Genomic DNA, 24,735 nt, shown 5'->3' with positions numbered 1-24,735 from the left:
TGAAATATCTACAGCTTTACTTGACAAATTGTTGTAATGCCATAATAGATCACCTAAGCGATACACATTTATGATGTCACAGCATGTACATCTCTGAAACCATCTTGACAGCAGGTTATCCCACTTTAAAGTGTACCTTTCGTTAACAAAAACTTTTGATATACCTATATAATGTAGATAATACTATTTTATGTATATTTGTAAAAAAAAAAATGTATATTTTTGGGTTAAAAATGCTGTCCCTACAGCTATTGCCTGTGTGTGTCTATGAGGAGTCAGAATACAGGAAGTGAGGGCAGGACAAGCACTGGCTTCTCAGTCATCCTGATGGGTGAGCCAGGAGTGTGTCATAGAGCATCACTGTACCGAGCCCTGCTTGTCCTCAGTGCACAGAGCCCTGCTTGTCCTCTGTGTACAGAGCCCTGCTTGTCCTCAGTGTACAGAGCCCTGCTTGTCCTCAGTGTACAGAGCCCTGCTTGTCCTCAGTGCACAGAGCCCTACTTGTCCTCAGTGTACAGAGCGCTGCTTGTCCTCAGTGTAAAGAGCCCTGCTTGTCCTCAGTGCAAAGAGCCCTACTTGTCCTCAGTGTACAGAGCCCTGCTTGTCCTCAGTGTACAGAGCCCTGCTTGTCCTCAGTGTACAGAGCCCTGCTTGTCCTCAGTGTACAGAGCCCTACTTGTCCTCAGTGGACAGAGCGCTGCTTGTCCTCAGTGTAGAGCCCTGCTTGTCCTTAGTGCAAAGAGCCCTACTTGTCCTCAGTGTACAGAGCCCTGCTTGTCCTCAGTGTACAGAGCCCTGCTTGTCCTCAGTGTACAAAGCCCTGCTTGTCCTCAGTGCACAGAGCCCGGCTTGTCCTCAGTGTACAGAGCCCTGCTTGTCCTCAGTGTACAGAGCCCTGCTTGTCCTCAGTGTACAGAGCCCTACTTGTCCTCAGTGTACAGAGCCCTGCTTGTCCTCAGTGCAAAGAGCCCTACTTGTCCTCAGTGTACAGAGCCCTGCTTGTCCTCAGTGTACAGAGCCCTACTTGTCCTCAGTGTACAGAGCGCTGCTTGTCCTCAGTGTAAAGAGCCCTGCTTGTCCTCAGTGCAAAGAGCCCTACTTGTCCTCAGTGTACAGAGCCCTGCGTGTCCTCAGTGTAGAGCCCTGCTTGTCCTCAGTGTACAGAGCCCTGCTTGTCCTCAGTGTACAGAGCCCTACTTGTCCTCAGTGTACAGAGCCCTGCTTGTCCTCAGTGCAAAGAGCCCTACTTGTCCTCAGTGTACAGAGCCCTGCTTGTCCTCAGTGTACAGAGCCCTGCTTGTCCTCAGTGTACAGAGCCCTGCTTGTCCTCAGTGTATAGAGCCCTGCTTATCCTCAGTGTACAGAGTCCCGCTTGTCCTCAGTGTACAGAACCCTGCTTGTCCTCAGTGTACAGAGCCCTGCTTGTCCTCAGTGTACAGAGCCCTGCCTGTCCTCAGTGTACAGAGCCCTGCTTGTCCTCAGTGTACAGAGCCCTGCTTGTCCTCAGTGTACAGAGCCCTACTTGTCCTCAGTGTACAGAGCCCTGCTTGTCCTCAGTGCAAAGAGCCCTACTTGTCCTCAGTGTACAGAGCCCTGCTTGTCCTCAGTGTACAGAGCCCTGCTTGTCCTCAGTGTACAGAGCCCTGCTTGTCCTCAGTGTATAGAGCCCTGCTTATCCTCAGTGTACAGAGCCCCGCTTGTCCTCAGTGTACAGAACCCTGCTTGTCCTCAGTGTACAGAGCCCTGCTTGTCCTCAGTGTACAGAGCCCTGCCTGTCCTCAGTGTACAGAGGTCTGCTTGTCCTCAGTGTACAGAGCCCTGCTTGTCCTCAGTGTACAAAGCCCTGCTTGACCTCAGTGTACAGAACCCTGCTTGTCCTCAGTGTACAGAGCCCTGCTTGTCCTCAGTGTACAGAGCCCTGCTTGTCCTCAGTATACAGAGTCCTGCATGTCCTCATCGTACAGAGCCCTGCTTGTCCTCACTGCACAGAGCCCTGCTTGTCCTCAGCATACAGAGCCCTGCTTTTCCTCAGTGTAGAGCCCTGCTTGTCCTCAGTGTACAGATCCCCGCTTTTCCTCAGTGTACAGAGCCCCGCTTGTCCTCAGTGTACAGAGCCCTGCTTGTCCTCAGTGTACAGAGCCCTGCTTGTCCTCAGTGTACAGAGCCCTGCTTGTCCTCAGTGTACAGAGCCCTGCTTGTCCTCAGTGTACAGAGCCCTGCTTGTCCATAGTGTACAGAGCCCTGCTTGTCCTCAGTGTACAGAGCCCTGCTTGTCCTCAGTGTACAGAGCCCTGCTTGTCCTGCCCTCACTTCCTGTTTTTGCACCCCTCACACAGACATGCAGACAATAGCTGCAGGGACAAAAATATACACATTTTTTAACCACCCTTACTCTCACATAAGGGGGTAAGTTAGGGTCAATTTAACTATCCTATATTTTAAGTTTACAATAATTAGCATATGTACCAAGTATTATTGAAATATCTGTAGCCATTTGGAAGTTAAGTAGTAGCATACATTTACAATAGTCTTGCATGGGGATGGGTTAGGATTATCTTACCTATCCTCTATTTTTTGTTGACATATAACTAACATGTTACCAAGTTTCATTGTAATATCTTCAGCTGTTTGGAAGTGATGCTGGAACATACACACATATATATATATACACACATAAATTGAGTTTTCTATATAGAGATTTATTTCATAGAATTTATTGCAAACAAAAGTGACCTATATAACTACAGCAGAATGAATGGCACTAGATGACTAGATGTGCTGATAGTGATCCGCTTCTACACTTCCATGTTTCATTAGGCGACCCGGCTCATACATGAGGTCCACGACATTAGTCTCTGGTTGAGCTTTTGTTCCTGCGCGATTGGAATCATTGAGTATTTTCACTTCATTCCACGCCCGGCCATAATCTCCTCGTGTTAGGTTACAAACTACGCCAATTCTGTCAGCTAAGGCCTGGGATTGAAAATATGTGAAGCATATCATTACACGCTGGTCATGGACATTTACATGTAATAGTTTGTTATTCAGCACCATTTAGTATCACTTCTATGTTTTACCCACATTCCTGTCTAGAGGACAGCAATGGCAGTAGGTTCCGATCCCAGACGGTAGGAGCAGTGGAGAACTAAAGCAGGGGGGGCAGTGTGTCTGTGGGGGCCGCCTACCCACTACTATATATGTGCGCATAGAAAAGAGGAAGCCTACAACTATATGGGGGCACAGAGGGGGCCTATGCCTATATTTGGGGACCGTATAGAGGCCTTCAACTATATATAGGGGTAGTATGGGGGCCTAAAACTATATATAGGGTAATGTAGGAGCCTATATATGGGGGCAGTATGGATGCCTATATCTATTTATAGGGACAATGTAAGGGCCTACAACTACATAAGGGAGCAATGTAGAAGCCTACAACTATATAAGGGGACAGTATGGGGGCCAACAACTATATATGGGCGACTGCAACTATGTAAGGGGGGGCAATGTGGGGGTCTGCAACAATATATGGGGCAGTATAGGGGCCCACAACTATATAGGGGGACAGTAAGGGGGCCTTCAACTATATATATATATATATATATATATATATATGGCAGTACTGGGGCCTACAACTAAATATGAGGGCAGTATAGGGGCCTACAACTATATATGAGGGCAGTATAGGGGCCTACAACTATATATAAGGGCAGTATAAGGGCCTACAACTATATATGAGGGCAGTATAAGGGCCTACAACTATATATGAGGGCAGTATAGGGGCCTACAACTATATATGAGGGCAGTATAGGGGCCTATAACTATATGAGGGCAATATAGGGGCCTACAACTAAATATGAGGGCAGTATAGGGGCCTACAACTAAATATGAGGGCAGTATAGGGGCCTACAACTATATATGAGGGCAGTATAGGGGCCTACAACTATATATAAGGGCAGTATAAGGGCCTACAACTATATATAAGGGCAGTATAAGGGCCTACAACTATATATGAGGGCAGTATAGGGGCCTACAACTATATATAAGGGCAGTATAAGGGCCTACAACTATATATGAGGGCAGTATAAGGGGCTACAACTATATATGAGGGCAGTATAGGGGCCTACAACTATATGAGGGCAGTATATGGGCCTACAACTATATGAGGGCAGTATACGGGGCCTACAACTATATATATGGGGGCAGTATAGGGGCCTTATGAGCCTACATGCCCAAGCAGCGTACTTATCCACCATATCGTATGATACAGAATGCATTTTGATACTCATACCTTGAAAAGCAAGGCTCGATGATAGAATATCCCTTTTTTTATTTTTCCAATGGGTATGACGTTGCTCTTTAATTCATACTTAATCTCGCCAACATGAAGCTCCCAGCTGAATTCATGCAACCGATCTTTTGCAATGGGTCCTCCCATCTTTCCCGCAACGAACCTTCATGAAATGTAAAGCATATCCAAGACTTTTAAGATTTTTGTGACATTTTTTTCAAGTGCCATCAAAAAAAATAAACAAAAGTAGCTTTTTACAAATGGCCTTTGAGTGATTGCTGCAATTATGTTCAGATCATTAAATCAATTAAAATGGTAATGTATGCAGCCACCGGAGCATCGCGCCTGCTAAACCGCATTCTGGGGGAGATTAAAAGCCCAACATAAAAGCTTCAAATGAAATCAATTTTAGTCTGAAGTCGGTAAAAATTAAGCAAATATAATGATTATGTAGTTAAGCAGGAAAAAGATATTTATCAGCACGGGGGTTAGGCTAAACTTTGACATGTTGCATTAATGCAGAGCATTAATGCTTAGCCTACAAAATTAGGAGATTTCTATGGCAGCACTGGATACATAGGAGCTTGGTTCTCTTTCTTCTGCATTCTTATGGTAAATGACAGGTGTAATGCTACCTGCTATAACCCCAACCCTCCGCTTACAAGACACTCATCCTGTAGACTAGTTGGCTGCTAATGAACTGAAAAAAGAATTATGATTCATAGATCCTGGAGGTTTAGGTGGTTTGGTGCAAAGTTTAACCGCTTAATGACATAGGATGTAAATGTACATAAATGTACGTCCAGATGCCCTGGCCAAGGGCACAGGAGCAGCGCTCGCTTCATGCATGGCAGGTCCCGGCTACTATAAGAAGCCAGGGGCCCGCCAGTAATGGCAGACATCAACGATCGCGCTGATGTCCGTAATTACCCCTCAGATGCCGTGAATATAATGCTCACGGCATCTGTGGCAATGTGACACTTCTAATGGCTGATCAGATCACCCCTGGCATGACCTTACCTGCCTCCGCCGCTCTCCTAGGGTCTTCTTCTCTGGTCTGCCTTCTAGCAGACCAGAAAAGTAGAACACCAATTATACTGATCAGTGCTATGCCTATGCATAGCACTGAACAGTATTAGCAATGTAATGATTGCTATAAATAGTCCCCTATGGGAACATTAAAAATGTTAAATAAATGTTTACAAAAAAAAATTCCCAGGGAAAGCATAAAAAAAATAAATATACATATTTGGCATCGGCACATGCATAAATGTCTGAAATATCAAAATATAAAGGTTAATGATCCCGTATGGTGAACGGTGTAAATGAAAAAATAAAAAATAAAAAAAAATAAAGGTCCACAATTACTGCTTTTTTGTCACATTACATTCCAAAACAATTTAATAAAAAGCTATTAAAAAGTCACATGTACACCGAAGTGGTAACAACAAAATGTACAGATCACAGCGCAAAAATATTAGTACTTATACAGCCCCGTATATAGAAAAATGAAAACGTTATAGGGGTTTGAATAGGGTAATTAAAAAAAACGTATTTTGTAAAAAAAATAAAATATATATAAAATTTTTTTTTAAAGCAGTAAAATATTGGTAAAGTATCTAAACACAGGTATCATTTTAATCGTATTGACCCACAGAATAAGGCTACTTTCACACTGCCGTTGCGCCCTGCCGAGAACGGACGTTAAGTTCTCTTTTTAAGTTCTTTTTCTTTTTTTACTTTAACGGCTGTTATCTGGACGGGGCAGAACGGGCAACAACATTCTGCCCCGTCAATGGGGTACGTCGGACGGCGTTGTTTCGTAGTGGGAGAAAAAGACGGCGCTTGTAGTATTTTTTTCTCCCGCTATTCTCCCTGAGTTCCCCGTCGGCTGTCACACTGCTGCGTCATAACGGCAGTGTAAAAGAAGCCTAAAGAATAAGCTGTGTTGTTAAGGTCAAAATGGGCTGTGTCCTTGAGGGGTTAAAGAACTCCAGGATTTATTATTATTTCTAATATTATTAATAATTATTATTATTAATATTATTATCGATATATATATATATATATATATATATATATATATATATATAGTGACACTGTGGCAAGGAAAGGGTGTATTTCCCTAGCTAACCCTGGAGAAACCTCAACCTGTGGCCTAATTAATGAGGTAGCAGAAAGGGAAGTGTGTTTAAAAGGAAGTCAGACAGAATAGTTGGGGCTCTCCCCAGAAGACAGCAAGGTGGCTGTAGGGGGGAGGCAGGGGTCCTGGTGAGGAACACATAGCCCGAGCTGTAGGTGGCCCAAAGAGTGGTGTGGATGAGACATACAGCAAGAGGCTGCAAACGCTGTGTGTGAACAGTGAGTAGAAGGTTGCAGGAGGCATAAGTTTAACTGGCCGGGAAAAGCCCACCAGTTAATAGTCAGGGCACACTGGATTGTTTAATTAGTGACTAGACGGTCTAGGATTTTGTTTGTTCCTGTCTTATGTTTCTATTTATCCTGCAACCTGTCTAATAAAGCTGGCGACGGGCAGGACTTGCATAAAGTACTGTTGTTTGCCTGCTGATTGAAGTGTAAATGTGTCCTGTGGTGGTGTCAAGGACGATCCCAGAGCTATCCCCAGGGAGAAATCCTTACAATATATATATATATATATATATATATATATATATATATATATATATTCAGTCATGGTATAAATGTTGGCACCCCTGAAATTTTTCAAGAAAATGAAGTATTTCTCACAGAAAGGATTGCAGTAAACATGTTTTGCTATACACATGTTTATTCCCTTTTCCCTTTGTGTGTATTGAAACTAAACCAAAAAAGGGAGGAAAAAAAGCAAATTGGACATAATGTCACCAAACTCCAAAAATGGTCTGGACAAAATTATTGGCACCCTTTCAAAATTGTGGATAAATAAGATTGTTTCAAGCATGTGATGCTCCTTTAAACTCACCTGGGGCAAGTAACAGGTGTGGGAAATATAAAAATCACACCTGAAAGCAGATAAAAAGGAGAGAAGTTCACTTAGTCTTTGCATTGTGTGTCTATGTGTGCCACACTAAGCATGGACAACAGAAAGAGGTGAAGAGAACTGTCTGAGGACTTGAGAGTCAAAATTGTGGCAAAATATCAGCAATCTCAAGCTTACAAGTCCATCTCCAGAGATCTAGATTTGCCTTTGTCCACACTGCGTAACATTATCAAGAAGTTTGCAACCCATGGCACTGTAGCTAATCTCCCTGGGCATGGACAGAAGAGAAAAATTGATGAAAGGTATCAACGCAGGATAATCCGGATAGTGGATAAGCAGCCCCAAACAAGTTCCAAAGATATTCAAGCTGTCCTGCATGCTCAGGGAGCATCAGTGTCAGCGCAAACTATCCATCGACATTTATCTGAAACGAAGCGCTATGGCAGGAGACCCAGGAGGACCCCACTGCTGACACAGAGACATAAAAAAGCAAGACTACATTTTGCCAAAATGAACTTGAGTAAGCCAAAATCCTTCTGGGAAAATGTCTTGTGGACAGATGAGACCAAGAAAGAGCTTTTTGGTAAAGCACATCATTCTACTGTTTACTGAAAATGGAATGAGACCTACAAAACAAAGAACACAGTACCTACAGAGAAATATAGTGGAGGTTCAATGATGTTTTGGGGTTGTTTTGCTGCCTCTGGCACTGGGTGCCTTGATTGTGTGCAAGACATCATTAAATCTGAGGACTACCAATGGATTTTGGGTCGCACTGTACAGCCCAGTGTCAGAAAGCTAGATTTGCGTCCGAGATCTTGGGTCTTCCAGCAGGACAATGACCCCAAACATACGTAAAAAAGCACCCAGAAATGGATGGCAACAAAGTGCTGGAGAGTTCTGAAGTGGCAGCAATGAGTCCAGATCTAAATCCCATTGAACACCTGTGGAGAAATCTTAACATTGCTGTTGGGAAAAGGCGCCTTCCAATAAGAGAGACCTGGAGCAGTTTGCAAAGGAGGAGTGGTCTAACATCCCGGCTGTGAGGTGCAAGAAGCTTATTGATGGTTATAGGAAGTGACTGATTTCAGTTATTTTTTTCCAAAGGGTGTGCAACCGAATATTAAGTTACGGGTGCCAATAATTTTGTCCAGCCCATTTTTGGAGTTTGGTGTGACATTATGTCCAATTAGCTTTTTTTCCTCCCTTTTTTGGTTTAGTTCCAATACACACAAAGGGAATAAACATGTGTATAGCAAAACATGTGTTACTGCAATCCTTTTCTGTGAGAAATACTTATTGTTTTTGAAAGGGGTGCCAACATTTACGGCCATGACTGTATATAAATATATATATGTGTGTATACTATTATTATTATTACATTTTTTTTGCATATATAGTACAGCATTGGCTATTAGAGAATAATGTATAGGTTCTTGTGTATGCCTTACTGCATGCAATTCCATCATGAATTTTACTGACGGCCTATTCTCAGGATATGTAATCAATATCAGAACGAAGGGATGCTGATCAGTTTGTCATATGCATATATAAGCTCTGTACATCTGTACATCCAATGGCCTAAAAAAGGTGTAAGTTTATACTAAGATGGTGCCAGACTCTTTTACAACAATATTTGTTAGAAGTAAAATGTATCACATGATAATAATTATCTTTAAATGCTTATATGCTAAGTGCAGGGTCTTTGGGGCATAATTATCCATCAGTAATAAAGGAAAATTATAAAATTATTATAAAATTATAATACAGCGCTTCCTCAAGTCACAATATGAATTAGTTCCAGGACGACCATTGTATGTTGAAACCATTGTATGCTGAGACCATACATCTATGGAAACCTGGTAATTGGTTCTGAAGCCACAAAAATAGGAAAAAATGAGGATTAAATGGGCACTGTCAGATACAAAAACTTTTGATATGTTGTAAAGCATTGCAATACAATATGTTTTGCAATTGCTTTCATCATAACATTTTCAGCCTTTCCCATTTAAAAAGCCAGTCAAAAAATGGTCACTAGGGATCCCCCTGCCTTCTAGGACACATACCAGCCTGGCCGTGTCCAGCGGTCATTGTGACGTCATGGACCTACTTCTTTGATTGGCAGCGCTGTATTCAGGTCCAGCGCTGCTGTGCTCTCTCTCGGCCCCCTCACTCTGCCTGTGTGAGCGCGTGGCCGCGGGGAGCGAGCACAGGTAAGTAAATAGCTGCACTGCCACACTGTGGCGCCACACTGGAGCCGACATCAGAGCGCTCCTAACATCACTGATGCTGTGAGTGCCAGGAGCGCATGGGGGAAAACAGCTGATGTCGGCTGGTGCAGCTCCCGGGATCGTGCTGCATTAGCCCTCTCTGCACCGCTCATTTAGCAGCTGGCCGCCGCACACATCTCGCCCTCCCGTAGCTGCCCGCCCTGCCACTCACCTGTCTGCCCCCCGCCGCTCACATCTCCCCTAGGCACTGGCATCACTAGGGGGGGGGTCAGAGGGGGCCATGGCCCCCCTAGATCAGGCTGTGCCCCCCCCCAATTTAAAATAAACTAAGTTATATTCTAATAACTCAGCCGATGCCGCGCAGGGAGCACTGCTTCCTTTTCCCCTCCCTCTCACCTCGCGGCTCATTATTTTGATGTGGCTGAGCGGTGCCAGGGTCACGTGCGCGCAACCCGTGCTTTCTGGCAGTCGGACTCGGCAGACAGAAAGAGAGGAAAAGGAGCGGGAGTGCACATTGTGGACGACGAAGAGACAGAGTGTAAGCAGTGAGAAGAAGTTAGAACCTGAAGAGCAAGACACAGCAAGAACAGTAAGTAAAGTAACCTAAGGGGGGCTGAGCTAACAAGGGGGAATGAGCAAATAAGTTAAGGGGGAGTGGAGAAAGTAAAGGGAGATGAAGAACAAATAAGGGAGGGAGGCTGAGCAAGTAAGGTAAGGGGGAGCTGAACAAGTAAGGAGGGCTGAGCTAATAAGGGGGGACTGAGCAAATACGGGGGGCTGAGCTTTAAGAGGAGCCTTAGCAGATAGGGGGCTGAGCAAGTAAGTGGGCGGGGCTAGGAAGGGGGAGCAGAGAGCAGAGCAAGTAAGAAGGAGCAGAGGAAGTAAGGGGGGACTGAGCAAGTAAGGGGGGTTTAGCAAACAGGGGAGGCTGAGCAATTAAGGGGGGCTGAGCTAATAGGGGGGCTGATCAAATAAGGGGGTGCTTAGCAAGTAAGGGGGGGCTGAGCAAAAAAGGGAGGCTGAGCAAGTAAGGAGCAGCAGGGGGCTGAGCAAGTAAGGGGGTGCAGAGCAAGTAAGGGGGGGTTGAGCAAGTAAGGAGGGGGCTGAGCAAGTAAGGGGGAGCAGAGCAAGTAGAGGAGAGCAGAGCAAGTAAGGGGGACCTGAGAGCAGAGCAAGTAAGGGGGAGCAGAGCAAGCGGACAGTGCGGCTACAACTTACCTACCTGAGATTGCAGTTTGCAGAGGGAGTATGCAAAAATCAGATTTTTTTTTTCGTTAAACATGTTCTGCATGGTGTGAGTGTATTTATAAATACATATATATTTTTATATATATATATATATATATATATATATATATACACACACGTTTTTAAATTGCCCCCCCCCCACTTTTGTCACTGGCCCCCCCATGTGCCCCCCTAAATATGAATGCTGGAGATGCCACTGCCCCTAGGGTTAGCAATACTACAACTCCCAGCATGCCCTGACACTGTGGACATGCTGGGAATTGTAGTTTTGCTAATGCTAAGGGAGATGTAACCATGTGCCTGCTCACATCTCCCCTAGCATTAGCAAAACTACAACTCCCAGCATGCCATGACATTGAGGACATGCTGGGACATGTAGTTTTGCTAGGGGAGATGTGAGTAGACAGCATACTGAGGGAGGGGGCGGAGACCTGCACAGGGAGGCCACTCCCCCTCCCTTTGAGAGGAAATCAAGTGAGCAAAAATTAAAGTGTAATAAAAAAATAAATAAAGGTGCTAGACACATACAAATTAGATGTACGTGGTCAGGATTAGGTACTGAGTAATATATAAAAAATATATATATTTTTGTTGGCTCTGGCAGGTACGCTTTAAAGAAAAATAAGTAGATAACTAATAGAGATAAAGAAAGTCCTTACATATAAAAGTAAGAAAGAGCTGCTGGGAGCTGTAATCACTGTCTATATAGAGGACAGGAGCTTCTCCAGGGTCCTGTACAGTACACAGTGTCCTAAAAAAGTAATATGGAGTCGCCCTCACCTGGTGTCCAAAGGAGCAGCTAACCCTGGCACAGGTAAAGAGTACAGAACATGTAATACCTCCCTGTACTGTAGGGGGCGCTAGCAGACAGCCAGTGCATGTACTTCAGTAATACAGGGGTTTTACCAGTGAATGTCCATTCTGATTGGTCGGTTCTTCCAGACATTGACACATTTCGCAGATCTGGACTGTCCGTAGCATTGTATGTTCAGCTACTATAAAGTTTATTAGATATTTACTTACTGTGCCAAAGCCACAACTTGTTCCCTGGGATGAGGCAGAGGAAGGATTGTCCTTGTTACATCGGAGAGATAGTCAATCAAATCCTGGTCACATGGTGGAAACCACTGAGTTATCTGAGGAGGAACAGGCTCCTCTTGTGTCTTCACTGGGGAAAGCTCCTCTTCTTCTTTCATCTTTTCTTCTTCTTTCTTTACTTTATTCTTCATTTTGCTAAAATGGAATGCCACAGGTTTCATAGTTACATAAAACATAAAGACATTCAGGGCGGTCACCAGCTTATGACTTTATTTAGGTCTTCAAACGGCTGTCTGGGCATGCTGGGAGTTGTAGTTTTGCAACAGTTTGGAGACTGCTGTCCAAAGGGTAGGATTTAGATGAGGATTTTGCACCCTTTGCATGCAAGAAATGCAGATTTTGCAGCAGTTTGGCCCGGGTTTTGTTAATTCTGCACATATAATTCAACACAGAATTAACAAAAATTCTTTAGTTATAAAACAAACCACAGATGGTAAGGACAAGGACATAAGTGCACTTGGAAGCTGTGGCATCTACAATACATTGTTCCCCGTCATTTATTAGGCGGGATCTATCGACACAGCTATGTAATAAGGGACATCAAAAAAATGTGGAGTATATGGGAAAGCATAAATATACATAAGAAATTTTTTTCTTTCGGTGACAAATTTGGGTTACAATAAGAATTAATGCATAAATCACACATTTCTGGACAGATTCATTAATACCACATTGACAGAACTGGAGGGGAAAAAAAGTCCCAGACGACCTTTACAAAGGAAGAAGACAAGTTGTGTGTAAGATATATTGTTTGCAATATTGTTTTAAACTAAGTCACTGAATTTAGATGAACGACAGAAATAGTCTGCTGACAAAAGTGCGAAAGCTGAAATAGGGTGAAAAAAAAAAAATAATTATAAAGAAAAATACTAATTTGCATCTAAGATATCATTCCCAAATCTTCTACCCTATAAAATGGACAGTACATGCTGGTGCAGAAGTGGAGAAGTTGTCGGAGGCAAACCAATCAGATTGCATCTTTCATTTAAAACAAAAAACATTGGGGGACATTTCCTAATCTAGTCTATTCTGGGTATGCTTATAGACCAGCGTATGTGGTAGTCTCCTGTCTATTGTGCTCCTAATTTATCAAAGGTCTCACAGCCCTTGATAAATTCTGTGCTCAGACTTCAGGGTCTACAGCTTAAACTGCACTTAGACCTGCTCCAACATGGTCTGACATTTCAGCGTATTTTGGGCAGATGCGACTTGTCGCACAAAAGTCGCACTTGATAAATTCAGCACCAATGCATTTTTCAATGCATTTCCGTTAAAATAGACTTGCATGCATCATGTTCTAAAAATCCTCTACAGCAAAAGTCGCAGAAAAGTCGCACATATTTAGACTGCGACTTTCTGTGCGACAAATTTAGACAGGAAAAACCAGTCTAAATCCTTTGATAAATCTCCCCCATTGAGTTGGATGTTTTCCACATCTGCTCTCTTAATAAAGTTCAGAACCTTTTGAAAGGAATATTGTAAAGCCTTAATTTAACATATAAAAGAGCTAAAATGGTCACTCTCATTAAAACTAGTTTTTGCTATTGCACTCCTTATGGTAAATAAAACATCTTTCTAATGTACTTTGTTTAAAAAAAATGAAGTTTTCAATGTTTTATTTGTGTTTAAAAAATCTGCCACTAGGTGTCTCCCTACTTGTCCAGAGCACATTTCCCCCCATCTTTTGCACAGACCTTGGCCTCCTGCTTGCCTGGCAGAAGTCCAAACACAGGAAATGCAGTCTGGAGTGCTGAGGGGTGTGTGCAGCCTTAGACAATCATAGCTCATCTCACACACTGAACTGCCGTTTGCTGTTGGTTGCAGAGTAAGGGAGGAAATTCTCCCCTGTATGGCTTCAGATGATGTCACGCCTGCTGGGGAACGCCCCTTCCCAAGTTAATGAGAGGTACTCTTTAAAGGAGATATCCAGTGCTGAAAAACGTATCCCCTATCCTAACGATAGGGGATAAGTTTCAGATCGCGGGGGGTCCAACCGCTGGGGCCCCCCGCGATCTCCTGTACGGGGCCCCGGCAGCCCGCTGGAAGGGGGCGTGTTGACTACCGCACGAAGCGGTGGCTGACACGCCCCCTCAATACAATTCTATGGCAGAGCCAGAGCGCTGCCTTCGGCAATCTCCGGCTCTGCCACAGTGATGTATTGAGGGGGCGTGTCGGCCGCCGCTTCGTGCGGGGGTCGACACCCGCTATCTGGCCAGCGAGCCGGGGCCCCATACAGGAGATTGCGGGGGGCCCCAGCGGTTGGACCCCGGAATCTGAAACTTATCCCCTATCCTCAGGATAGGGGATAAGTTTTTCAGCACTGGAATACTCCTTTAAGGAGGCACAATAAAGAGGTAAAGTAAAGAAGTGGAACCCACTTTAATCTCACACTTATACCCAATCCTGTGGATAGAGGACAAGTAAAATAAATTAGAATACTGCATTAAGGCTCCACATGGCACTAACCATTTGTTATAGAATAAGACTAAATGATGATAATAGAATGAACGTGAGACGTGGCAGCGCACTCACCGGTCCGACTCTATCAAGCCACAGACTAATGCAGTGAAAGGGTCAGATTTGACTGACAGCTGGGGAGTGAAGCGGCGGTGCTGCACACTTCACTAGCTTTTACCTCATGTTCGCAGTCAACTAAACATGTCAAAAAAAATTAAATCATAGTGACGCTTTAACACAAATCCATACCTTATGATCCTCCATGACCCCATCCCCAGTTCACCAGTTGTGCTTCCTTGACCATTTTGGTAGGTACTGACCACTACATACCGGGAACAACCAACAAGATCTGCCATTCTGGAGATGCTCTGACCATGTCATCTGCGCGTACATGTCATCACACTTTGGCTTTTGTCAGATCTTACATTTGCCTTATTTTTTTTATTTCCAAACATCCTCTTCAAGAACTGCCTGTTCACTAGCTGCTTAAAGGGGTATTCCAGGAAAACCCTTTTTTTTTTTCATATCAACTGGCTCCAGAAAGTTAAACAGATTTGTAAATGACTTCTATTAAAAAATCTTAATCCTTCCAATAATTATCAGCTGCTGAAGTTGAGTTGTTATTTTCTGTCTGGCAACAGTGCTCTCTGCTGACATCTCTGCTTGTCTCGGGAACTGCACAGAGTAGAATAGGTTTGCTATGGGGATTTGCTTCTGAACTGGGCGGTTCCCAAGACACGTGTCATCAGAGAGCACTTAGACAGAAAATAACAACTCAACTTCAGCAGCTCATAAGTACTGAAAGGATTAAGATTTTTTAATAGAAGTAATTTACAAATCTGTTTAACTTTCTGGAGACAGTTGATATATAAAAAAAAGTTTTTTCCTGGATAACCCCTTTAATATATTATATATCCAACAGGCGTCATTGTCAAGAGATAATTAATGTTATTAAAGATGTAGATGCTGGAGCTGGTGCCGGAAGCTCGTGACTTCATAGCCACGCCCCTTCATGAAATAACGCTCCTCCCCCTCAATGCAAGTCTATGGGAGGGGGCGTGACATCCGTCACGCCCCCTCTCATAGACTTGCATTGAGGGGGCGGGGCGGGGCTATGACGTAACAAGCTCCCGATCCCGGCTCCAGCATTCGGAACTGTTCATTCCAAACGCTGAGCAGCGAGGTACCCCTTTAACTCTACCTTTTAATGTTATGGCTGATTAGTCCACACATCTTAAATAATACATTTTAGGTCTGGGGGAAATAAAAAAAACAATAAAATACGCAACAATAAAGACAATTTTCCCTTCATAATATTTTTAACATACTGCCAGTGTCAATGGAGATCAGCACTGTGAATGGCGCGGGCGGATGTGTCGCCCTGATATCCATCACATGAAGCTTCCCTGTTGGACAAAACATCTGCTTCAATTTAGTCCTCCGTTAATTCGTGAAAAAGAATCGTCTGACACATCCCATAGCACATATGTCTTTCAGCACGGGATTTCGGAATCCTCCAGAACACTGTACATGAGTTTAGGCTGCACATGGTTTCTATTCATTAGTGTAAAGTAGGAACATCTGTCTGGAGAACAAAGTTACATATGCTTCAAAGTCCTGGGTGGCTCATATTGGTGGAGGAAATATCCGAGTTGTGTTCTTTGGCGCACGTGAACGCATCCCAGGCTGCTGATCTGCCGCTTATAATGCAGATATATCTGCTGCAGGAACAATGACATGGCGCTGACTTGTCATGTATGTACTGATGTGGTTTAATAGCTGTCAGATAGGATAACCTACAGAAAGTCTACCTGACCTTCCTATAGTCATAGCCGGGTATATACAGCTAAGCCCAACCGCAGAGACAGACATGGTGCATGACATACATACTGCAAAAATGTACAGCTGATCTTAATGAACATCTAACACTATATATATTCCCTCACTGGAATAATCCAGACATTGGGCTTCTGTAGAGTTTTTTTGCTTTGATTTTCAAGGGGGGAGAAATAAATAAAAAACTATGACAAAAAACTGTCTGATTTTGACCAGAACAACCAATCATAGCTCAGCTTTTATTTTACCAGAGTTTGTTAGGTATTAAAGCAGAGCAGTGATTGGTTGCTGTAGGTAATTGTTTTTGCTATGGACACAGGTTTTGCTTTTTTACACCCCATATTATTTTATACCCCATAAAACTGGGACACATGCTATGCACCTCATTCATTCCTGCTTTCTCTGAGGTGTGGCTAAAGCAAAAGGAGGTGTGACTTAAAATGCGACAATGTGCCTGAAAATTATGGCACAAAATAAAGGGACTCTGTCAGATGTATTTGCTGGTAAGAGCTGCAAACACGGTTGGAAAGCTGTTTGGGTATTAAAAAAAAATTGTACCTTTTCTGGAGCTGTTCATGGTTGCCAAACGTATAAAATCACCTTTTTATTTTGCGACCAAGTGTCAAGGGGCGAGACCGAGCTGCTTAAGTGCCACAGTCTGGCCCTCTTCCTCCCTGCCCTTCTTTGACTGACACATAGAGCCCTGTAAATAAGTCAAGTGGGGAGCTGGGAGGTGTGGTCAAGCAATGAGACATGCCAGGCTGTGACACTTGAGCCGCTTAGCACCACCTCCTTGGCACTCGACGGACAAAAAAACTTGGAAAATTGTAACCGCCATCTGTTCCACGAAAGGTATAGATTGCATTTATACCCTGACAGCAATCCAACGTGTCTGCAGCTCTTATAAGAAAATACAGCTTACAGATTTCCTTTAAGCCATTTAATAGGTAAGGAACACTACAGAAATTCTGTGCGGATGCCACTTGCAGCAGCCTTCCTTTGCTTTCAATGGGAATCCTGCTGTGCTTGCCAAGACCACTCCTTTCCCCTCCTGTAGCCCCACCTGAGCCACAAGCCTAATCTAACCCTCAGCAGTGACATGGAACAAAGGCCAATGTGGGAACTCACACGTGTAAAATCATTGTCTCGGCAGGACTGTCACATTACTGCATCGGACATGGCGCTACATCACTGCCAATTTGATCAATCTGGTGCATACCAAGATGGTCACATCTATGTTTACACTTTTTAAAGGGGTACTCCGGTGGAATTTTTTTTTTTTTAAATCAACTGGTGCCAGAAAGTTAGACAGATATGTAAGTTACTTCTATTTAAAAATCTAAATCCTTCCAGTACTTATCAGCTGCTGTATACTACAGTTGTATTTCTTTCTGGAGTTATTTTCTGTCTGACCACAGTGCTCTCTGCTGACACCTCTGTCCATGTCAGGAACTGTCCAGAGCAGGAACAAATCCCCATAGCAAACCTCTCCTGCTCCAGACAGTTCCTGACACAAACAGAGGTGTCAGACAGAAAAGAAATTTAAAAAGAAAAGAACTTCCTCTGGAGCATACAGCAGCTGATTAGTACTGGAAGGATTAGTACTGGAATAATTTACAAGTATGTTTAACTTTCTGGCATCTGTTGATTAAAAAAAATGTTTTTCACTGGAGTACACCTTTAAGGCTAGGTTTAAACAACGGAATTTCCGAGTACAATTAAGAAGCAGAATTTCACAATCCATTGCTGGCAATAGGATTCCACTGCACTGTGCACACTACGGAAGTTCAGCTGCAGATATTCCGCCGCTTAAAGAATGATTACTCTCATTCTTTAGGCAGAATTCACGCAGCAGACATTGCCGTCTGTAGGATTTTGTCCAGCCATAAATTCTGTAGTGTGAACTTAGCATAAGAATTAGACAGTTTTAGTAAATCATTCCCAATGAGGGACATTTATCAATGTTTGCTTATGTATTCTTTTTTTTTAGTAATTTTTTCCTTACTTTTTTTTTGCTTATGTGCGACTTATTTATCAACTGCTTTCAGCCTGTTGATAATTTTCTTTCACGTAAGCAATTTTTCCTTTTTTACTCTGGTAGTAGCTTTTTCTGCTCCATGTTTGAGCTGGAGTAAATTTAGTCAATTTTTAACCCTGTTGCGACTTTTTTTTGCGCAGTTGCGACTGTCGCAGTTAATAAATACCTGACTACCCGTAGTCCATTTTAAAATTATTACTACGTAGTTAATTTTTGGAAAACTTGCTTTTATCGCTTTCCAGTCAAAATTTCGCACGAAAAATCGTGTAGTCGCAGTTGCGACAATTATAGTAAAGAAAACCTGACTAAACCCGTTGATAAATGTCCATAAATATGGCTATGGCAAACTGCAAAAAAATGATAAATACAAAAACAATGCAGCATTTTTCACAACATACGTGTGATAACACACATTAAACATCATCATCATCAAATAATAACATGTAACATGCAGTTGTTAATGATATCATTGCGCCAATGTACCTGGAAGATTTTTCTTTGTGACCACTTCTGCTTAGAGAAGGAGATCGCCCGGAGGAAAGGTCTTGTTTATCTTCCACTGGAGATGGAATATTTCTTCTAGAAAAAAAACTGAGAATAAATAATAAAGGGTTTTATAGCCCCTTCAACATAATTGTCCAGGAGCTGACAAGGGAACTATGTTTATCTTTGGCCTACAGCGGATGTGCGACATCAGCAGCGCCTAAATGTGGAGTGAGAGACCTTCCATTCATACTGTATGAAGAACAAATACATATTGCTTCATTGCCTGTAATTGCCTAGTCTAAGTATCTAAGTATCCATCTTAGGCTAGATTCAGACTACGGAATCTCCGGGCAGAAAATTTCCGCCCAAGGATTCCGAGTGCGGCCAGCGCTGACTGAATCAGTCGGCGCTAGGACCGCGTGGACACTGCAGTCTCCAATAGACTGCAATGTGTTCCGCACGGATTTCCGCCTGAAGAAAGAGCAACGCCTTTCTTCAGGCGGAAATTTCCAAGCGGATTTTCCGTTCACAAATTCCGTTTCACAAATTCCGAAGTGTGAATTTGTGAACGGAAAACCATTCACTACACTAGACATTTTAGCAAGCAGAATTTCTGCCTGCAATTTCAAAGCAGAATTGCAGACGGAAATTCCGTGGTCTGAACCTATCCTTAGATATGTTATATCTTAGATGGATACTTCAGTTCTGGGAGTTGTAGTTTTACAACCGCTGGAGGCACACAGGTTGGGAAACACTGTTGTAAAGCAGTGTCCCCAACCTGTGGCTCTTCAGCTGCTGCAAAATGACAGGGCTGTCCGGGCATGATGGGTGTTGTAATTTTGCAACAGCTGGAAAGCCACAAGTTGGGGAATGCTAGAGACATGGTACACTCCCACCAGTCCATCCCCATACTTCCAAAGGTTGAGAACTTAGGTTCTTGATTACGCAGACACCAGATCTATAAAGCTGTTTCAGGCTACCGTATGTTCACACAGCGGAATTTACGAGTTACATACGCCCGAAAAATTCATCTAGGAAATTCCGTTGCAGTCTCATTGCTTTGAATGGAATTCTGCTACACCATGCACACAGCATTATATCTGCAGCAGATGTTTTCGCCACGGAAATTTCAATTCCGCTCTCCACCAAAAGAATGAATATTGTTATTCTTCTTCGGCGGAATCCGCTAGGAAATACATTGCTGTCTACGGAGACGGCACATTTCAAAACGGTCCTAGCACCGTCAGAGCATGCTATTTGCGGGCGTACTTTCCGAGCGGATTTCTCTAAATTTACGTCATGTGAACATAGCCTCACAATGCAAGGGAAAAGTGTAGAGTAGAGATGAGCCAACTTACAGTAAATTCGATTTGTCACGAACTTCTCGGCTCGGCAGTTGATGACTTATCCTGCATAAATTAGTTCAGCTTTCAGGTGCTCCGGTGGGCTGGAAAAGGTGGATACAGCCCTAGGAAAGAGTCTCCTAGGAATCTATCCACCTTTTCCAGCCCACGGGAGCACCTGAAAGCTGAACTAATTTATGCAGGAAAAGTCATCAACTGCCGAGCCGAGAAGTTTGTGATGAATCGAATTTACTGTAAGTTCGCTCATCTCTAGTGTAGAGAAAGGGATGTCACATACCCTCCTTTTTCTCTAGAAGCGCTCCTGCTGAGCGAGGAAGAAGATCGTCCAAGATTTAGCTCTGGCTTCTCCTCTACTGCAGGTGGTGATGGTGTAGGCCTGTAAGTAGCAGCAGATACAGGAAATATCAGTCAAATATATAATACAGTGGTCCCTCAAGTTACAATATTAATTGGTTCCAGGACGACCATTGTATGTTGAAACCATAACTCTATGGAAACCTGGTAATTGGTTCTGAAGCCACCAAAATGTCATCCAAAAATAGGAAAAAGTGAGAATTAAAGAATAATAAGTAGATAACGAATACAGATAAAGCAAATCCTTATATATAACAGTAAGAAAGATCTGCTGGGAGCTGTAATCACTGTCTAGGTCAGTGTTTCCCAAGCAGGGAGCCTCCAGCTGTTGCAAAACTACAACTCCCAGCATGCCCGGACAGCCAAAGGCTGTCCGGGCATGCTGGAAGTTATAGTTTTGCAACAGCTGGGGGCACCCTGTTTGGGAAACACTGGTCTATGTAGAGGACAGGAGCTTCTTCAGGGTGCTGTACAGTACACAGTGTCCTAAAAAAAGTAACATGGAGTCGTCCTCACCTGGTGTCCAAAGGAGCAGCTAACCCTGGTCCAAAGAGTAGTACAGAACATGTAATACCTCCCTGTACTGTAGGGGGCGCTACCAGACACCAGTTAATGCATGCACTTCAGTAATACAGGTGTTTTACCAGTAAATTGCCCATTCTGATTGGTCAATTCCGGCCATTGACACATTTCACAGATCTGGACTGTCTGTACATTGTATGTTGAGTCTGGTTTCAACTTACAATGGTCCAGAAAAGACCATTGTATGTTGAAACTATTGTATGTTGAGGCCATTGTAAGTTGAGGGATCACTGTAAACACAACTACACTAAACGGTAAATAAATTGATGGACTTGTTATAACCACAAGAAATACATCACTGCACCAACAAATGCCCTGCAAAACAAGCACGAAGCACATATGGTTATTGCTGAAGCACTGGGATGGTTTTGATTCCAGAAGAACAGATCTAGTAAAAGTTTTTAGAGCTGTCATATTGAAAACAACATCTGCAATGTCATATGGAGAAGTCAGATGTGTGTTGCTGCCCCACTCCCTCAGGTTTAGACAATGCTGTCATGCCTTATAGTTAGAAACGAGGGACCATGCTTGTCATTCAGATAGGATAGCATGCTACTAGGTACAGTGGGGGAAAAGTATTAAGTCAGCCACCAATTGTACAATTTCTCCCACTTAAAGGGGTATTCCGCCCCTAGACATTTTATCCCCTATCCAAAGGATAGGGGATAAGATGTCAGATCGCTGCGGTCCCGCTGCTGGGGACCCCTGGGATCCCCGCTGCGGCACCGCGCTATCATTACAGCACAGAGCGAGTTCGCTCTGCACGTAATGATGGGCGGTACAGGGGCCGGAGCATCCTTATGTCACGGCTCCGCCCCTCGTGATGTCACGGCCCGCCCCTTTCAATACAAGTCTATGGGAGGGGGCGTGGCGGTCGCCACGCCCCCTCCCATAGACTTGCATTAAGGGGACGGGCCGTGATGTCACGAGGGGCGGCGCCATGACGTCACGCGGCTCCGTCCCGAACTCTCTCTGTGCTGTAATGATAGCGCGGTGCCGCAGCGGGGATCCCGGGGGTCCCCAGCAGCGGGACCGCGGCGATCTGACATCTTATCCCCTATCCTTTGGATAGGGGATAAAATGTCTAGGGGCGGAATATCCCTTTAAAAAGATGTTCACATCTGTATCAAAAGCTCAGTTGCAGTTTCTAAATATCTGAGAGATGCAACTCAGGTGTGAACAGCGCCTATGATTAATGCACTCAGATACTATGATGTATGACGAACCTTTCTGAATAGTTCACTTTTAATGGTTCAATAAACTTGTGTTCGCTGATATTTTCAAAATAATAAAAAATAAATGTAAGATATTTTTCCCACTATATCCACTGCAAGTCCAACATACTGTACAGAAAAGTGAAATGATGAATTTCATTTATTGCTACACAAGGAAAGACATGGGAAATTCATGTTTCCCAGGATTTCCATAATTCTTCACTCTCACGTCCTAGTGATATCAGACCCTGTGCCCACGTGAGCGCTGTGCTCTTCTGGTAGAGCGCATGCGCCCATCCCTGGTCTTCACTCTCACGTCGTAATGACGAGAGAGTGAAAAATCTTAAATATTCACAAGATGGGCGGGCATAGCTGAGAAAAGAGAACGAAGGCAGGGAAGCTTGGCAAGCTGGCTCCCGCCTCTATTGAGCAGAGGAGGTAATTTGCATACTAGCAACGGGGGCCATATCTAAGAGATGGCTGGAACAATTTTAGTAAATAAAACATCTTTTTACTCAGTTTCACCTGCACTATAACCCAGTGTATTGGGTTTACTGCGGGTGAACAAGCTATCAGTTTCCCTTTTTAAAGGAATACTGTAGTGGAATATAAGTTATCCCCTATCTAAAGGACAGGAGATAAGTTATAGATTGCGGGGGTCCCAGCAATCTCCTGTACGGAGCCCCAGCAGTCCGCAGGAAGGGGGCTTGCCGTCCCCCGCATGACGTGGCGGCCGACACGCCCCCTCCATGTATCCCATAGAGATACATAGACGGGTCGTGTCTGCCGCGGCTTCCTGCGGGGTCGGCAAGGTGCTTCCTGGGAACTGCCGGCGCCCCGTACAGGAGATTGCTGGGACCCCCCGCAATCTATAACTTATTCCCTATCCTTTGGATAGGGATAAGTTATATTCCAATTCAGTACTCCTTTAACTTGATATTTTACCTGTTGTGCCCTTTTTCCTGCAGTATTTAGCAGATGTATACATTATGGTACTCCCCGACATATACCTCTGACATATCACTTAGTGGCAATTATTAAACATAGACTCACATATGTGCTCAGTATATGTTTTTTTTTTTATTAGATTCTTCTCTATGGAATAGCGCAGAGGTCTAAACTATTCCATTCAGAAAATAAACTTATTCCATTCAACAGCATGTGATGCGATAAATGTCAAGTTAAAGGTTGCTCCATCTGTAATTTTCAAGAATTTTGTAATTTATGATCCTGACATTCCTGTGGTTACAAATAAGTACTGAACTACAATGACAGAGAAAAAAACTTTAACAACATGTAAAATAGGATAATAAGAAATTATGTGTATATATATATATGTAAATACATTTAATCTGAATTCTTTTGTCCTCCACTTACAGTCTACACCAGTCACCATGGATTCCATGTGTTTACTTCCTCTGGAAGGTGACATTATGTCCATATAACCTCATTCTGGCCCAGTAAACATATGGGAATTGAGTCTTTTCTGTACATGTTTAAATTTTAACATGACTTCATTTTGAAGGTTTAATCCATCATAAGGTAATGTTAGTACTTACCTGCCAGACAGTAATGGACATGCTTAGGAAGGACACGGCTATGAGTCAACAATAACACTGTGGCTATCTTTTTGTGAACTGGCTATTTCCTGTTGAAGTTCCCTCCCTCTAATTACAAGTCTCATGATTCCTTGTTTGTACGTGTGAGGTCACTTTTCCCTCCCCCACATAAGCCACCCCACCCATTGAAACACACCTGTGCTGCCTTCAATGCAATAGACCAGTGTTTCCTAACCAGGGTGCCTCCAGCTTTTGCAAAACTACAATTCACTGTTGAATAATCTTGCTCCCACCCAGAAGTTGCTCCACCCATTGAAGCAGACAGGCTCTTTTTCATCACCTGACTAGAGATGTAATGTTTCGGGCCACACTGCAACCTGGGAAAACTTGAGACAACAGTCATTTTCTATGCTGTTAAAAATAAACACTGGGGCAAAAATCACAAATTGCGAGACCACCATGAAACACTAACTTTACATTCCGTGTAGTCTAGTCAAATAATCCTGGAATACCCCTTTAACCCCTTAACGACCACGGATGTAAATGTACGTCCTGGTTTGGCGGGACTTCCCGCACCAGGACGTACATTTACGTCCTGTGTATGACCGCGAGCATCGGAACGGTGCTCGCGTCATACATGGCAGGTTCCGGCTGCTAGTTGCAGCCGGGGACCCGCTGGTAATGGACGACATCCGCGATCGCGCGGTTGTCCGCCATTAACCCCTCAGATGCCAGATCACGGCATCTGCGGCACTTTGAATGGATGATCGGATCGCCCACAGCGCTGCCGCAGCGATCCGATCATCCAGAATGGCGGCCGGAGGTCCCCTCACCTTGCTCCAGCCGTCTCCCGGGGTCTTCTGCTCTGGTCTGAGATTGAGCAGACCAGAGCAGAAGATCACCAATAATAATGAGCAGTGCTGTGTCCTATACATAGGACTGAATAGTATTAGCAATCAAATGATTGCTATAAATAGTCCCCTATGGGGACATAAAAAGT

At 43.7% G+C, this 24,735-nt stretch overlaps 1 protein-coding gene across 5 annotated transcripts in view; it reads right to left on the bottom strand.

Annotated features, from left to right (window-relative positions):
• Window positions 1-2,684: 2,684 nt before the first annotated feature.
• Window positions 2,685-24,735, bottom strand: part of ARMC3 (armadillo repeat containing 3) — a 91,452-nt gene continuing 69,401 nt past the window's right edge. For 4 of the 5 annotated variants that reach the window (XM_056519280.1, XM_056519282.1, XM_056519281.1 and 1 more), the window contains 5 exons: window positions 20,304-20,402; window positions 18,660-18,755; window positions 11,771-11,980; window positions 4,289-4,451; window positions 2,685-2,973 (listed from right to left, as the gene is read on the bottom strand). In XM_056519280.1, coding sequence (XP_056375255.1) covers window positions 2,770-2,973; window positions 4,289-4,451; window positions 11,771-11,980; window positions 18,660-18,755; window positions 20,304-20,402 — 772 coding nt within the window. In that variant the 3' untranslated portion in view covers window positions 2,685-2,769. Of the gene's footprint in view, window positions 2,974-4,288; window positions 4,480-11,770; window positions 11,981-18,659; window positions 18,756-20,303; window positions 20,403-24,735 lie in introns of all 5 variants that reach the window. The other variant, XR_008843866.1, reaches the window with a different exon arrangement.

The sequence above is a fragment of the Hyla sarda genome, chromosome 5 (genome assembly GCF_029499605.1).
Source record: "Hyla sarda isolate aHylSar1 chromosome 5, aHylSar1.hap1, whole genome shotgun sequence".
Lineage (NCBI taxonomy): Eukaryota > Metazoa > Chordata > Amphibia > Anura > Hylidae > Hyla > Hyla sarda.
The sequence above is the reverse complement of the archived record's forward strand: the minus strand, read 5'-3'. Positions and strand labels throughout refer to the sequence as shown.